The sequence below is a fragment of the Schistocerca gregaria genome, chromosome 1 (assembly GCF_023897955.1).
Source record: "Schistocerca gregaria isolate iqSchGreg1 chromosome 1, iqSchGreg1.2, whole genome shotgun sequence".
NCBI lineage: Eukaryota > Metazoa > Arthropoda > Insecta > Orthoptera > Acrididae > Schistocerca > Schistocerca gregaria.
Genome location: NC_064920.1, coordinates 322,417,801 through 322,435,011, shown reverse-complemented (window position 1 = coordinate 322,435,011; position 17,211 = coordinate 322,417,801). Strand labels below are relative to the sequence as shown.

Here is a 17,211-nt window from a genome sequence, read left to right as displayed (position 1 = left end):
TTCTTTTTTTACTGAAAACAGTTCAACATTGTCTTCTGTTATCAATAATATACAGAGATTTCACAGATCGCTGTCCTAAGGACTAGGTGTTTTTACATACCGGCTTATCACTACACAGCGATGTGCGAGAAAGAAAGCAAGAGAGAGAGAGAGAGACTGAAGAGTACCTACATCTACATGTACATAATAGTCTGCAAGCCACCGTAAGGTGCGTGGCAGGGAGTACCCTGTACCACTACTAGTCATTTCCTTTCCTATTCCACTTGTAAATAGAGTGAGGAAAAAACAACTGTCTATGCACCTCCATATGAACACTAATTTCTCAAATCTTATTTCTGTGGTCATTTTGTACACTATGTTGTCAGCACTAGAATCATTTGGGAGTCAGCTTCAAATGCCAGTTCTCTGAATTTCCTCAACAGTGTTTCTCGAAAAGAACATTTCCTTCCCTACAGGGATTCTCATTTGAGTTTCTGAAAAATGTGCGTATGACTTTTGTGTCATTTGAACCTGCCACTAATAAATCTAGCAGCCTGCCTCTGACTTGCTTCGAAGTCTTCCTTCAGTCTGACCTGGTACAGATCCCAAACATTCGAGCAGTACTCAAGAGTAGTTGGCATCAGCATCCTAACGTGATCTCCTTTACAGGTGAACCACTGTTTCCTAAAATTCTCCCAATAAGCCAAAGTCAACCATTCGCCTTCCCTACTAGTTCTCAAATATGCATTGCATTTAGTATCAATTTGCAACGTTATGTCAAGATATTTAAATGACTTGAGTATATCAAGCAGGACATTAGTACTAATACTCTAAATGAACATCACAGGTTTGTTCTTCCTACTCATCTGTGTAAACTTAAACCTTTCCACATTTAGAGCTAACTGCCGTTCATCACATCAACTGGAAATTTTGTCTAACAACTAGCAATTTTATGTAAGTTATCTTGTACCTCCCTACAGTCACTCAATTTCGACATCTTTCAGTACACCACAGCATCATTGCAGATTGCTGCCCACCCTGTCTGCCAAACCATTTATACACTCCTGAAAATTGAAATAAGAACACCGTGAATTCATTGTCCCAGGAAGGGGAAACTTTATTGACACATTCCTGGGGTCAGATACATCACATGATCACTCTGACAGAACCACAGGCACATAGACACAGGCAACAGAGCATGCACATTGTCGGCACTAGTACAGTGTATGTCCACCTTTCGCAGCAATGCAGGCTGCTATTCTCCCATGGAGACGATCGTAGAGATGCTGGATGTAGTCCTGTGGAACGGCTTGCCATGCCATTTCCACCTGGCGCCTCAGTTGGACCAGCGTTCGTGCTGCACGTGCAGACCGCGTGAGACGACGCTTCATCCAGTCCCAAATATGCTCAATGGGGGACAGATCCGGAGATCTTGCTGGCCAGGGTAGTTGACTTACACCTTCTAGAGCACGTTGGGTGGCATGGGATACATGCGGACGTGCATTGTCCTGTTGGAACAGCAAGTTCCCTTGCCGGTCTAGGAATGGTAGAACGATGGGTTTGATGACGGTTTGGATGTACCGTGCACTATTCAGTGTCCCCTCGACGATCACTAGAGGTGTACGGCCAGTGTAGGAGATCGCTCCCCACACCATGATGCCGGGTGTTGGCCCTGTGTGCCTCGGTCGTATGCAGTCCTGATTGTGGCGCTCACCTGCACGGCGCCAAACACGCATACGACCATCATTGGCACCAAGGCAGAAATGACTCTCATCGCTGAAGACGACACGTCTCCATTCGTTCCTCCATTCACGCCTGTCGCGACACCACTGGAGGCGGGCTGCACGATGTTGGGGCGTGAGCGGAAGACGGCCTAACGGTGTGCGGGACCGTAGCCCAGCTTCATGGAGACGGTTGCGAATGGTCCTCGCCGACACCCCAGGAGCAACAGTGTCCCTAATTTGCTGGGAAGTGGCGGTGCGGTCCCCTACGGCACTGCGTAGGATCCTACGGTCTTGGCGTGCATCTGTGCGTCGCTGCGGTCTGGTCCCAGGTCGACGGGCACGTGCACCTTCCGCCGACCACTGGCGACAGCATTGATGTAATGTGGAGACCTCACGCCCCATGTGTTGAGCAATTCAGCGGTACGTCCACCCGGCCTCCCGCCTGCCCACTATACGCCCTCGCTCAAAGTCCGTCAACTACTCATACGGTTCACGTCCACGCTGTCGAGGCATGCTACCAGTGTTAAGGACTGCGATGGAGCTCCGTATGCCACGGCAAACCGGCTGACACTGACGGCCAACACCGCGGTTCCTGGTGTGTCCGCTGTGCCGTGCGTGTGATCATTGCTTGTACAGCCCTCTCGCAGTGTCCAGAGCAAGTATGGTGGGTCTGACACACCGGTGTCAATGTGTTCTTTTTTCCATTTCCAGGAGTGTATTTAGAGAGAACAGCAGTCCTGTCACTCTTACCTATAGCACTCCTGACGATACCACTGTCTTGGAAATGAACACTCGCTGTTGAGCACAACGTACTGGGTTGTTTAGCTGACTGAAATTGGCAACACTGGTCTGACTGTCCAACAGTCATTCGAGTATGTGTTTGAGTGAGAAGCATAACCTTGTCTTTGTGTTTTTTACAGTGTTATAGGCCCTAGGCTATTGAACAGTTGCAAGATGGTTAAGAAGAAGGGACCTGATTGAATCCTATTCAATTTAAAAGGGTAAGGTGTATGTTGTAAATATTGTTTTAAGGGATACAAACTGTCACATTTCAACAAAATGGAAAAGTATATCAAAAGGTGTTTTAAGTGCCTGCATAAACTGTAAAAAAGTGTTAGAGTTAGGTGCAGAGATTGAGAACAACTTATTATATTTTTTTGCAGTAGTTGAGTATAAATAAAAAACCACCTTCGGGCTAGCTACTTAATAGAAGCAATAATTTATTTCAAAAATCACTTTTAAACTTGAGTGTCATTTTCTTTTTTGAGTGTGCTGTTCCCTCAAATGGTTCAAATGGCTCTGACCACTATGGGACTTAACATCTAGAACTTAGAACTACTTAAACCTAACTAACTTAAGGACATCACACACATCCATGCCCGAGGCAGGACTCGAACCTGCGACCGAAGCGGTCGCGCAGCTCCTCACTGTAGCACCTAGAACCACTCGGCCACTCCAGCCAGCTGCTGTTCCCTCCATCTTGAAAATATTTATTCAGAATATGTTGAAAATTGTGTTGCAACATTTCTATAAAAGACATTTCAGTCTAAAACAAAATAATACATAGTCACAGCTACAAAGATATTATCTAAATGAGGCTAATATTAAGTTTTAGAGAATTTGAAATTTACGACCTGTGATATGCACACACAAAAAAGTATTTGAGTATATATTTATACAGTTTATTTCAGAAAGAGTGTTCATGAAACAGGATTACTGTGTGGAATGAATTTTACTCTACAGTATAGTATTTGCTGATCTGAAACTTTCTGGCAGATGGAAGCTCTATGTAGACTGGGACTTTGCTTTTTGCAGCAAATGCTGTGCTAAATGAGTTACTCAGTCACGACTCACGAGGTGTCCTCACAACTCGGTATTGATGTTGGTCGGTGAAGCCTGGCACAAGTCAGCATTCCAAAACATCCGAAAGGTGATAGAAATCAGTTCAGGACTCTGTGCAGGCCAGTCCACTACAGGGATGTTATTGTAGTGTAACCACTGTGCCACAGGCCGTGCATTATGAACAGGTCGAGTTGAAAGACGCAGTCACAATTGTCAAATTGCTCTTCAACAATGGGAAGCAAGAAAGTGCTTAAAACATCAATGTAGGCCTGTGCTGTGATAGTGCCATGCAAAGCAACATGGGGTGCCAGCCCCCTCCATGAAAAACACAACCACACCATAACACCACCACCTCCAATTTTACTGTTGGCACTAACACACTGGCAGATGACATTCACCTGGGATTCGCCATACCCACATCCTGCCTTTGGATCGCCACATTGTGTACTGTGATTTGCTACTCCACACAACATTTTTCCACTGTTCAATTGTCCAATGGTTACACTCTTTACACCAAGCGAGGCATTGTTTCGCAGTTACCAGCATGATGTCTGTCTTATGAGCAGCAGCTCAATCATGAAGTCCAAGTTTTCTCACCACCCGTCTAACTGTCATAGTACTTGCAGTGGATCCCGGCGCACTTTAGAATTCCTTTGTGATGGTCTGGATAGATGTCTGCCTATTACACATTACGACCCTCTTCAACTGTCGGCGGTCTCTGTCAGTCAAGAGATGAGGTCAGCCTGTACACTTTGTGCTGCGCAGGTCCCTTCCTGTTTCCACTTTACTATCACATCGGAAACATTGGCTCTAGGGTTGTTTATGAGTGTGGAAATCTCGCGTACAGAGTATGACACAAGTGACATCCAATTACCTGACCATGTTCGAAGTCTGTGAGTTCTGCAGAGTGCCCCATTCTGCTCTCTCATGATGTCTAATGACTAATGAGGTTGCTGATACGGAGTACCTGGCAGTAGGTGGCAGCACAATGCACCTAATATGAAAAAGTATGTATTTTTATTTTTATAGTGTATCTGGTAACACCACCTTCTTGTAGCTACCTGTGAGAGTTGGCTTCATGGTTAAATTGATGACTAGTGGCTGAAAGTGCTGCCCTTCTGCAGAATATACACACTGTGTACAGGTAGCTTTGACATCCAGAAAATTTGTGTCGGTTCTGGACTGTTGAGAGAACTAGAAACCTGTTAAGGCAAAGTCTACTTAGATTCTCTAATACATTTCCATAACCTTTATGGTACTTATGTGCTAAAAGTCATTCCATCTAATGTTGCTCCTTTGAAAGCCAGTACTAACATCATTGTGCTATTTTATTATATGACTGGGCTTTGCCCCACTGTTCATCTTCATTTTTTATGTATAACATTATAAAGCAGTTTTCAGTAATATGTTTATGGGGATAGATCACTATTTAATTTAACAAGTACAAGACACCGAGCAGTGGACATACATGTAGAAGTGATGATAAAGTATAAACTGCTGAGCTTTTGGGCAAAACACTTCTGGAGAGTGTGACATGTGCATGTACACACACACACACACACACACACACACACACACACACACACATACACAGACACACACAGAACCATAGTAGGCTACAACCGTCTTCGTGTACACATATCAACAGTCAGTGAAATGCAGTAGAAGAAGAATGGGTAACTTTGAGGGATGAAATAGTGAAGGCATCAGAGGATCAAATAGGTACAAAGACGAGGGCTGCTAGAAATCCTTGGGTAACAGAAGAAATATTGAATTTAATTGATGAAAGGAGAAAATATAAAAATGCAGTAAATGAAGCAGGCAAAAAGGAATACAAACGTCTCAAAAATGAGATCGACAGGAAGTGCAAAATGGCTAAACAGGGATGGCTAGAGGACAAATGTAAGGATGTAGAAGCTTATCTCACTAGGGGTAAGATAGATACTGCCTACAGGAAAATTAAAGAGATCTTTGGAGAGAAGAGAACCACGTGTATGAATATCAAGAGCTCAGATGGCAGCCCAGTTCTAAGCAAAGAAGGGAAGGCAGAAAGGTGGAAGGAGTATATAGAAGGTTTATACAAGGGCGATGTACTTGAGGACAATATTATGGAAATAGAAGAGGATGTAGATGAAGACGAAATGGGAGATACGATACTGCGTGAAGAGTTTGACAGAGCACTGAAAGACCTGAGTCGAAACAAGGCCCCCGGAGTAGACAACATTCCATTAGAACTACTTACGGCCTTGGGAGAGCCAGTCATGACAAAACTCTACCAGCTGGTGAGCAAGATGTATGAGACAGGCGAAATACCCTCAGACTTCAAGAAGAATATAATAATTCCAATCCCAAAGAAAGCAGGTGCTGACAGATGTGAAAATTACCGAACTATCAGTTTAATAAGCCACGGCTGCAAAATACTAACGCGAATTCTTTACAGACGAATGGAAAAACTGGTAGATGCAGACCTCGGGGAGGATCAGTTTGGATTCCGTCGAAATGTTGGAACACGTGAGGCAATACTGACCTTACGACTTATCTTAGAAGAAAGATTAAGAAAAGGCAAACCTACGTTTCTAGCATTTGTAGACTTAGAGAAAGCTTTTGACAATGTTGACTGGAATACTCTTTTTCAAATTCTAAAGGTGGCAGGGGTAAAATACAGGGAGCGAAAGGCTATTTATAATTTGTACAGAAACCAGATGGCAGTAATAAGAGTCGAGGGGCATGAAAGGGAAGCAGTGGTTGGGAAAGGAGTGAGACAGGGTTGTAGCCTCTCCCCGATGTTATTCAATCTGTATATTGAGCAAGCAGTAAAGGAAACAAAAGAAAAATTTGGAGTAGGTATTAAAATTCATGGAGACGAAGTAAAAACTTTGAGGTTCGCTGATGACATTGTAATTCTGTCAGAGACGGCAAAGGACTTGGAAGAGCAGTTGAACGGAATGGACAGTGTCTTGAAAGGAGGATATAAGATGAACATTAACAAAAGCAAAACGAGGATAATGGAATGTAGTCAAATTAAATCGGGTGATGCTGAGGGAATTAGATTAGGAAATGAGACACTTAAAGTAGTAAAGGAGTTTTGCTATTTAGGAAGTAAAATAACTGATGATGGTCGAAGTAGAGAGGATATAAAATGTAGACTGGCAATGGCAAGGAAAGCGTTTCTGAAGAAGAGAAATTTGTTAACATCGAATATAGATTTATGTATCAGGAAGTCGTTTCTGAAAGTATTTGTTTGGAGTGTAGCCATGTATGGAAGTGAAACATGGACGATAACTAGTTTGGACAAGAAGAGAATAGAAGCTTTCGAAATGTGGTGCTACAGAAGAATACTGAAGATAAGGTGGATAGATCACGTAACTAATGAGGAGGTATTGAATAGGATTGGGGAGAAGAGAAGTTTGTGGCACAACTTGACTAGAAGAAGGGATCGGTTGGTAGGACATGTTTTGAGGCACCAAGGGATCACAAATTTAGCATTGGAGGGCAGCGTGGAGGGTAAAAATCGTAGAGGGAGACCGAGAGATGAGTACACTAAGCAGATTCAGAAGGATGTAGGTTGCAGTAGGTACTGGGAGATGAAGCAGCTTGCACAGGATAGAGTAGCATGGAGAGCTGCATCAAACCAGTCTCAGGACTGAAGACAACAACAACAACAACAACTGGGCTTTGCCCCACTGTTCATCTTCATTTTTTATGTATAACATTACAAAGCAGTTTTCAGTAATATGTTTATGGGGATAGATCACTATTTAATTTAACAAGTACAAGACATCGAGCAGTGGACATACATGTAGAAGTGATGATAAAGTATAAACTGCTGAGCTTTTGGGCAAAACACTTCTGGAGAGTGTGACATGTGCATGTACACACACACACACACACACACACACACACACACACACACACACACACACACACAGCCATAGGCTACAACCGGAAGTCTTCATGTATGCGTATCAACAAACGGTGAAATTGTATGATCATTAAGAAACTTAGGACCTGTGCTATTAATTTGGTTCTTTTTTAAAGTTACATATAGTACTACCAAACATTGATTAAACGTAACAACATTAACCCCTTAACAATGGGATGTTATCCCCTCTCTTATCATACTCGAAGACTTGACCAACATAATGATTGACATTATCAGCATAAAATTCTTAAAAGACTTTTACAAAAAGTAATAAAAAGACATTCAAAAAAGTACAATAATCTCACCGATTATGTACCAGACCTGCAGCACTGCTATTTTCCAGGTGAGTAACTGACATTAAGCGTCAATAATGACAAAGTGGCAACAGTGGTAACTTCATCGAATAAACAGGCATATGCCAAATATACATTGCAAATAGGGCTCACAAATAAACCTAATGTCCACCAGTTGCTGTTAGGATACCTGTTCTACGAGGTCTGTCTACAAAGTATCCAACCTTTGATTTTCCCATGCAAAATAGAGACAATAGCGCGGCGTCACTGTACACAGTAAAGGAGCAGATCTTTATGCAGAAACGTGAATTTTGTCTCCGCCTTCCTGTGCGTCAGTTGCTGCCTGTTGGTCGCTGAATGAGGTGCTTCACAACGTGTTTGTCAGATTACCGATTCTCTCAAGATGACTGAACGTGTTGAGCAAAGATACTATATCAAATTTTGTCAAAAGATTGGTGATTCTCAAGGCGAAACAATTTGTAAGATTCAGCAGGTGTTTGGAGAAGATGTTATGGGTGTAACACAAATTAAGAAGTGATTCAACCGATTCAAAACTGGCCACATGTCAGTGGAGAGTGACCAGCTTTCTAGCATGCCCCAAACTACTCTGAGTGCAGCTGTTGTTTAGAGGGTGCCAAATCTGGCGATGGCAGATCGTCTTTTGACGATGCAGGAGATTGTCCAAGAGGTTGGAGTGAGTAAGATTCTGCACATGCAATTTTGTGTAATGATTTGAACATGCACTGAGTGACTGTGAAATTCCTCCCCAAGTTGTTGTCACAAGAACAAAAAAACCTCTGTTTTGATGTTGCATAGGTCCTTCTGGACACCACCAACACTGATCCTGGGTTTCTGAACACCGGGGTAACTGGAGATGAGTCATGGGTGTACAGGTACGACCCAGAAACAAAAAGACAGTCATCGCAACAGAAGCATCCCAAGTCTCTACAGCCGAAGGAAGTGCGGCAGGTGCGAAGCATAATCAAGGTGATGCTGCCTGTCTTCTTTTATGTCCGAGGAATTGTGCATCATGAATATGCACCAGAAGGACAAACAGTGACAAAGGAGTACTATCAAGATGTCCTCCAGCAACTCCATGATGCTGTTCGGTGCAAAAGATCAGACATGTGGACAGCGAAAAACTGGCAACTGCATCATGACAACGCCCCCGCACATTCATCCCACTTGATCCAAAATTTCTTGGCCAAACATGGAATTACAGCAGCTCACCAACCTCCCCTACTCTTTAGACAGTGATTTCTGGTTGTTTCCAAAACTGAAGATGCCACTGAAAGCATATCATTTAGAGAGCAGCAAAGAGATAATGTGGAATACAGCGATGGAGCTGAACACCATTCCAAAAGAAGACTTCCAGATGTGTTTCCAGCAGTGGAAGGATTGGTGGGCTAAGTTCGTGCAAGCACAATGGGCCTACTTTGAAGGGGCTTAGGGCCCCAACCCCATCAGGTATTTGAAATATTTTTTCTGGCCAAAGGTTGGATACTTTTTAGAAGGCCTCATATACTTCAAGCAAAAAATTGCTGCAGAAGACACTTGTCTAAAAGCCCACCAAGCTTACACTTGTATAGGAATCAGTGTGTTGCACTGTACAAGAGCGTTATACTGGCCTTGTGGATGGTTTTATTGCCATGTGCTAGGCAGGTCTCAAAGTGCCGCCAACAATGGACACTTTTTGTAACTATCTGCTCATTAAGCAACATGCAATTACGAGATTTCAAATTGCAGAAAATCTCCATCTCTTGCAGGAGATCAAGCTATCTGCCTTTTACTCCCCTATGCAGCAATTTAAACTGTGACGCCAAATCAGGAGGAGCATGGCCCCTATCAATCATATGTGCTATAAAGTTGGATCTACTGACAATATCCCTCCTATCCAGAGCAATGTGCTCATGATATCTTACTTCGAGTTTTCTCCCTGTGTGCATTACATAAATAGCATTACAATCAGCACACTGTAATCTGTAAATCCCTGACTCACGCAGAAAATTAAATTTATATATATGTTACTAATTGACAATTTATGAAGCCTATCTTCAGTTGAAAATGAGACACCCACACCTAATTTTTTGAAAATAGAAAATGTTGAAAAATAGAAAATGTTATGCTGTTATAATATGAACCTGCAAGGTTCGAATAACTTGGTGGGTACGAGAATCTGTATATTTTTTCCTTTTCTGTATTTTTTATGGTGGTTATAAATAAGGCCACATCTGTGTTAAGATCCTTACGTCTGATGGTTCAGACATATTTTTAGCACAGAAGTTGGTCACGTAGTGACAAAAATCGACCTCTAAAAGAAAGGATTTGAATACTTACAACCAAAGCTGCCATTTATCCAGTATATATTGATTTAAATAAATTGTCACCATTCCCAACAAACTGCTGAAAATTACTCTGTTCCAAGCTGCAATTACTTACTTGTACTTCCAAATCATGGAGTGCCATAAGTAACTCTGCTCTCAAAGTGCAATAATGAACATTACGCGTTCGAAGAAAGAGTGTTCGTAGAAACTGAAGCACCATATCATACAGTTTTACACTTGAACCAATCATATGGGCTAGTTTCTGCACAACCTCCCCCTGACGGCGTACCTACAAAACAAAAAACACTGAGTACAATATTTTAATGCTGCCTGTCAAAAATGTTCTAGACAAAGCCACAGCTTAACTCTACCTTTGGTGATGGAGTAAAAAATAAGTTAGTCAAATTTAAGTGATCAAAGAGGATATTTTCCTTTTCCTTTATGTATTGGCTTAGCAAAGGTGATACTTCATCTCCAAAAAGAGATTGGTTATCTTTCCAAATCTGTCTTTTCACCTCAGTATCTGTGTCAGAATAAAGTTCCCGGTCTCTTACCTGTGAACAAAATATTTAATTAAATAATTTCAATGAGATATCAAAAACTAAAACAAGAATAAACACAAAATATAAGGATTCACAATGTAAATAATGTCATATAAGGGCTTAAGTCAAATGACACACATTTCTGTGAAAAAAAGAAAAGAAAAAAAAAAACAGTTTAATTTATGTAATAACTTAATATGGGCATCTTCGTTGGTACTGTTATGTGATGCAAATTTAATTGTCAAACAAAAGATTGAATTTCTAGTGCTATATTTTGCAAATGTAATTAAATACCAGGAACTGATGAAAAAAGAATTGCACATAAAAGATACTGAACACCTTTCTGTTCATATTAACATGATCTTGATTGCATACAATATAACAAATACAGCTGTACATTTCACAATACTACTGCATCATTCTACAACAACAAGCAGTGTTTCACATTTCAGTCACTCATTGTCTTGGCTTTCGCTCTTTAAAGACCATTTCAAAATTTCTTCATAGAAATATAGGTGTTTGTCATGCAGACAGGCAGATAATGGAGCTTTCCCAAGCCCATACTTAATTTGAATGTTTCCTGGTGGACACACTAGCTTTTCTGTTGCAGTAAATGGAACATACTGAAGGTTCACACACCAGTGAAACTAATCAGTCCATTGATCAATGTACAAGCTGTACTCTTTCTTGTGTTATCAAAAAACAGAATGTGAAAGAGGGCTGACAGAGAATTTCATATTCCCTTGCCTTCTAATAGTTTGTGTTCCTTTAGAAATTTTGGTCTCTGGTAGTATGGCTGCCACCATGACTTGAAGTCTAGTATTTCATAGAAGCATTCTCTCTAACAAGAAATTTGCTTGGTTTTTAACTTGTACACATCACCTGTGTGATGTCACGTGCAACAAACAATCAGTCCCACTTTCTTCATTTTCTTTTTACAATGACAAAATCCTTATCACACTGTAGAAGACTTTGTCCTCTAACTATAAATTAATTTTGAATTTTGTTGAATTTCCCAGAATTGGCTAGATACAAGAGAAAACTGCCAAGAGTGCGATTCGTATTCTGAACCAAGTGGATATCCAAGAATAAATGAAGTTCAGTGTGTTCTTGTGGCACTCGTACCACAAATCATCAGTAAATCTATAATGCAATTCACATTTGACTGTGTGGATAACAAAGACAACAATGTGCAATAGTCACAACAATTGCAGCGTACTGTCTTCTTGTGAACATTACTGGTATTGCTACCTAGGGGTGCACATAGAAAGTATTAAATGACATACAGTATCACCAGTGCTGCTATCTAAGCTTTATTTTCAAGGAGCACATGTTACGACTGGCCTCTTTACTTTTAAAAGAGCGTGAGACATTCACTGATGCCACTACAAAATAACAATGTTTTGCAGAATCTAACAGAATGTACACCAACTGATGGACTGATAACTCTTTAATTTCAGTTTTTGCAGTTACAACTATAATATGTAGAGCAATAACAAACTCAAAATAACCAAATTACAAACTGATGGCGTTTTCAATACAAGTGATTCATATGCATCTCATTCAACTAAATATTTAATAGAATCTGACTGGCAGTGGGAGTGTCTGCCAAAAGTTGAAGTAAGAGCAAGAGTAGGACAAATATTGTCTGGAATCACAGATTTCTGTGATCTCCCAAATCGCTTAAGGCAAATGCCAGAAAGGGTCTTTTGAGAGGACACAGCCAATTTTCTCCCCAAGTCTGAGCTTGTGATCCATTTCTAATGACCTCCTTGTTGATGATACATTAAACCCTACATTAATTTTTATTAAGTATTGCTATTGAAGTGATTTAGTCATTCAATTAAGTGGGCAAGATGTCAATAAAAATTATTCCTTTCATATCAGTAAGTAGTTGTTGTGATCTTTAGTTGAAAGACTGGTTTCATCCAGCTCTCCACGCTAATCTACTTTGTGCTAGGCTCTTCATTTCTGCATAACATCAACTTGAACCTGTTTGTATTCATGTCTTGGCCTCCCTCTACAATTTTCCCTCCATCACCAAACAGACAATTCCTTGCTGCCTCAGGAACTGTCTTGTTAAACAATCCCTTTTTTTAGTCAAGTTGTGCTATAAATTTCTTTTTCCCCAATTCAGTTCAGTACCTCCACATTACCTATTGGATCCACTCATCTAATCTTCAAGCATTTTGCTGTAACACCAAATTTCAAGATTTCTATTCTCTTCTTGTCTGAATCGTTTATTGTCCACATTTCAAGTCCATACAACATTACATTCTACACAAAGTATTTTCAGAAAAGACTTCCTAGCACTTAAATTTATATTAGATGTTAACAAATTCCTCTTTTTCAGACATACATTTCTCGCTATAGCCAACCTGCATTTTATATCTTCCTTACTTCAGCCGTCATCAGTTATTCTGCTGCCCAAATTGCAAAATTCATCCACTAACTTTAGTGACTCATTTCCTACTTTAATTCTCTCAGTAATGTATGCTTTAATTTGATTACACTTCACCACCCTTCTTTTACTTTTGTTGTTATTCAAATTCTAGCTTCTTTTCAAGACACCATCTATTGCGCTTAATTGTTTTTCCAAACCCCTTTCCGTCCGTGAGAGAATTACTGTGTCTCTGAGAAACCTCATAGTTTTTATTTCCTGTCTTTGAATGTTAATTGTCCTTCCAAATTTCTCCTTGTTTGTCTGTACTGCCAGCTCAATGTATGTATTGAATAACGTCAGATATAGGCTACAACCCTGTCTCACTCCTTTCTAAACTACTAGTTCCCTTTCATGTCCTGTGACACTTATAACTGTAGTCTGGTTTCTGCTAACCTTTTACTCCTGTATTTTATCCTTGCTACCTTCAGAATTTCAAAGCATGTATTCCAGTTGACAATGCCCAGCCTTCTCCATCTCTACAAATCTTGTAAATGTATATTTGCTTTCTTCAACAATGTAAATGTCAGAAAATCAGGAACATTTTATTTTTGGGGTAATACACCTTCAGTCAATAAAAAGGAGATAACACATAGTGATATGGTGAGGAGAGACAACCACACGCACTCGTATACTATGAGCACTCTCATTTGTTCCATAAACAAAGGATATCTGTCCTGTGGGTTTTTTCCCCCTCCAGTCAGTATGTAACAGTTCTTGATGTGCACTCAGGGCCATTAGTGTATTAATAGAAGACAGATATGACTTCAAGTTGCTGTATAGTATGAGAAGCATTATATTCACTAAAATGCCTTCATAAACATCTGTAATCATTTTATTATGAACCAAAACTAAGATGCGAGCCCAAAGAAGGAATAACAGCCTGACTGTGTCACCAGCTTCACAGCAGATATTCATCACTCCACAAAACTTTCTTCCACTTAACCACTGACCAACAGTAGTACTGTTAGCACAGTCCTAAGCAATGATGCAGAGCATTATTATAAGTTGCTTCTAGACTGCAGCACAATCATTAACAACAAGTCCTATTGAATCTTGATGAACTGTTCCATCAATGATACCTAAATCTGAGCTGCAATGGAAACCCCTGCAACAAAGGATAAATGCATTTTGCAATTGGTCCTTTGAATTAAATGGTTAACCTATATAAAATTTGAAGCACAAGACAGAAATGGACCTCAATTTCAAAACAAAACAAAAAAGGAAAATAAAATAAAAGACAACCAAAATATCAATCAATGACAACCTAGCAAAACAAAGAATACAGAAGGAAAGATCAAGACACAAAAACATCAAGCAAACCATCAAAGAAGGGCATCTTTCACAGGAGATCAACAGCAGACAACTGATTCATAGAGTATGCTGTATAGATAGGCAATCAAGTAAATTTCTCACGTCTATCAGAGTTACAATTAGGTTCATGCTTCCCTAGCATTTCCTCTTCACCATATAACCAGATATATAATACCTACAAAATATCTCTGATGGAATGTCAAAACTGGTATGTCTCATTTGAACTCTCACTATTTCATTTGAATAAAATTCTTCTGAATGTGTGAACACATCATATGTGATAACACTACCAGTGTTACAACTGCTGTAGCATGCTGACTCAGTCACAGACAGTCATCAACTTGACTAAGTCACCCTGATGAAGGCTGCCTGTAATAACAGCCGAAACATCAGTAATTTTATCATGCAACACCATCACATGTCCAGAAGAATTGTATTGAAATGTCTTTTGACCACAAAAGCCAATACCTCACAACATTCAGTTCCTTTCATGGACACATTCTGATGTAAAACTTATATGATATTAACATAATATCAGCCTTTGTGATCCTGATGAATTTTATTTCCACCACAAGATTTCATCCTTTGAAAACTGAATGGAAAAGAAGAGCACCACACGTTGATTTAAAAAAAAAAAAGCTTTGATAGCTGCCTCTAATGCCAACTTATTTGTGAGAAGCTTACTGATTGCTTCATAATATAACAATAGTTTGAGGACGGATTATGCAAAGTGTTCCTGTGACGTGGACTCGCACAAAAGCTGAATAAATAGAATATTCACTTAGGACTCTAGAACTTAATTATTTCAAGTTGGGTTCTTTCCTTCTGTGGTAGTCGGCAGTCTGATTTGGTCAAGTCTAGAGTGAAATTACTTTCATTTGAATATATTGACTTTCAAACATTTTACACACTGTTGGTGTAATTATTTAAATATACAGCTAGGAAAAATAAAGTACATATAAAATATATTTACCTATGTGACACATTGTTACAAATAATGCGAAAATGATATATATAGGAAACTAGTAAACAGAAATTTATTACAACTTAGTGCGGAGTATTCAGAACTTCATGTAACTTAAATTTGATTTCTCATACTCCTTTATGGAGTAGTATGCTTCCTTCTTGGACCACTCTGCTAAAACATTATAAATTTATTATAGAGAGCAGAATGGGCAGCTTTTGGCAGTCTATTGAAAAATCTGGGGCCTAGATATTTGTGGCTGTTATGGATCTTAGCTAGACTATTGTTGGGCGCACCAATTGATTGTCCAGTTCTTGAGTTGGGATCATGTACATCCTAAGGTTAAAATTATTTAAATTCTCTTTAATACTGAGATACACTATGTGATCAAAAATATCTGGTTACCCCCAAAAACATACGTTTTTCATATTAGGTGCATTGTGCTGCCACCTACTGCCAGGTACTCCATATCAGCGACCACAGTAGTCATTAGATATTGTGAGAGAGCAGAATGGGGCGCTCAGTGGAACTCACAGGCTTTGAATATGGTCAGGTGATTGGGCATCACTTGTGTCATGCTCTGTACACAAGATTTCCACACTCTTAAACATCCGTAGGTCCACCGTTTTCAATGTGATAGTGAAGTGGAAATGTGAAGGAACACGCACAGCACAAAAGTGTGCAGTCGAACCTCATCTGTTGACACAGTTGAAGAGGTTCATAATGTGTAATAGACAGTCATCTATCCAGACCATCACACAGGATTTCCAAACTCTATTAGGATCAATTGCAAGTACTATGACTGTTAGGCGGGAGGTGGTAAAGCTTTGATTTCATGGTCAAGCGGCTGCTCGTAAGACACACATCACGCCGGTAAATGCCAAATGATGCCTCGCTTGGTGTAAAGAGCATAAACATTGGACGATTGAACAGTGGAAAAATTTTGTTTGGAGTTATGAATCACAGTACACAATGTGGCGATCCGATGGCAGGGTGTGGGTATGGCGAATGTCCGGTGAATGTCATCTACCAGTGTGTGTAGTGCCAACAGTAAAATTCAGAGGCGATGGTATTATGGTGTGGTCGTGTTTTTCGTGGAGTGAGCTTGCACCCCTTGTTGCTTTGCATGGTACTATCACAACTCCCAGACCTACATTGATGTCTTAAGCACCTTCTTGCTTCCCACTGTTGAAGAGCAATTCGGGGATGGCGATTGCATCTTTCAACACGATCGAGCACCTGTTCATAATGCACGCCCTGTGACGGAGTGGTTACTTGACAATAATATCCCTGTAATGGACTGGTCTGTACAGAGGCCCGACCTGAATCCTACAGAACACCTTTGGGATGTCTTGGAACGCAGACTTCGTGTCAGGCCTCACTGACTGACATTGATACCTCTCCTCAGTGCAGCACTCCATGAAGAATGAGCTGCCATTCCCCAAGTAACCTTCCAGCACCTAACTGAACGTATGTCTGCGATAGTGGAAGCTGTCATCAAGGCTAAGGGTGGGCCAGCACCATACTGAATTCCAACATTACTGATGGAGGGCACCACGAACTTGTAAGTCATTTTCAGCCGGGTGTCCAAATACTGTTGATCACATAGTGTACATGTAGAGGCTTGGGACTGTCATAATATTGACCTCTTTGAAGTGATTTTTAATGGGTTCTCTTCGAGTCAGTACTGCTATACATCTGATAACCTCTCTTTGGCACCTGAATAGAGTTTTTGAGCTGGGACAATTACCCCATAGAAGAGTTCTTTATCCCTGCTGGGGAAACGTTACGTATGAGATATGACACAAAAGATAAAGGACAGATGCTGAGGATTCTGTGTCTAGCAAATACGTTCAATTAGCAGTGA

General features: G+C 40.4%; 1 protein-coding gene across 1 annotated transcript in view; it reads right to left on the bottom strand.

The window, feature by feature from the left end:
- Positions 1–17,211, bottom strand: part of LOC126343816 (negative elongation factor B) — a 121,631-nt gene that overhangs the window by 77,469 nt on the left and 26,951 nt on the right. Inside the window, exons 4-5 of the mRNA XM_050001971.1 lie at positions 10,456–10,638; positions 10,200–10,373 (exon numbers count right to left, since the gene is read on the bottom strand). Coding sequence (XP_049857928.1) covers positions 10,200–10,373; positions 10,456–10,638 — 357 coding nt within the window. The remainder of the gene's footprint in view (positions 1–10,199; positions 10,374–10,455; positions 10,639–17,211) is intronic.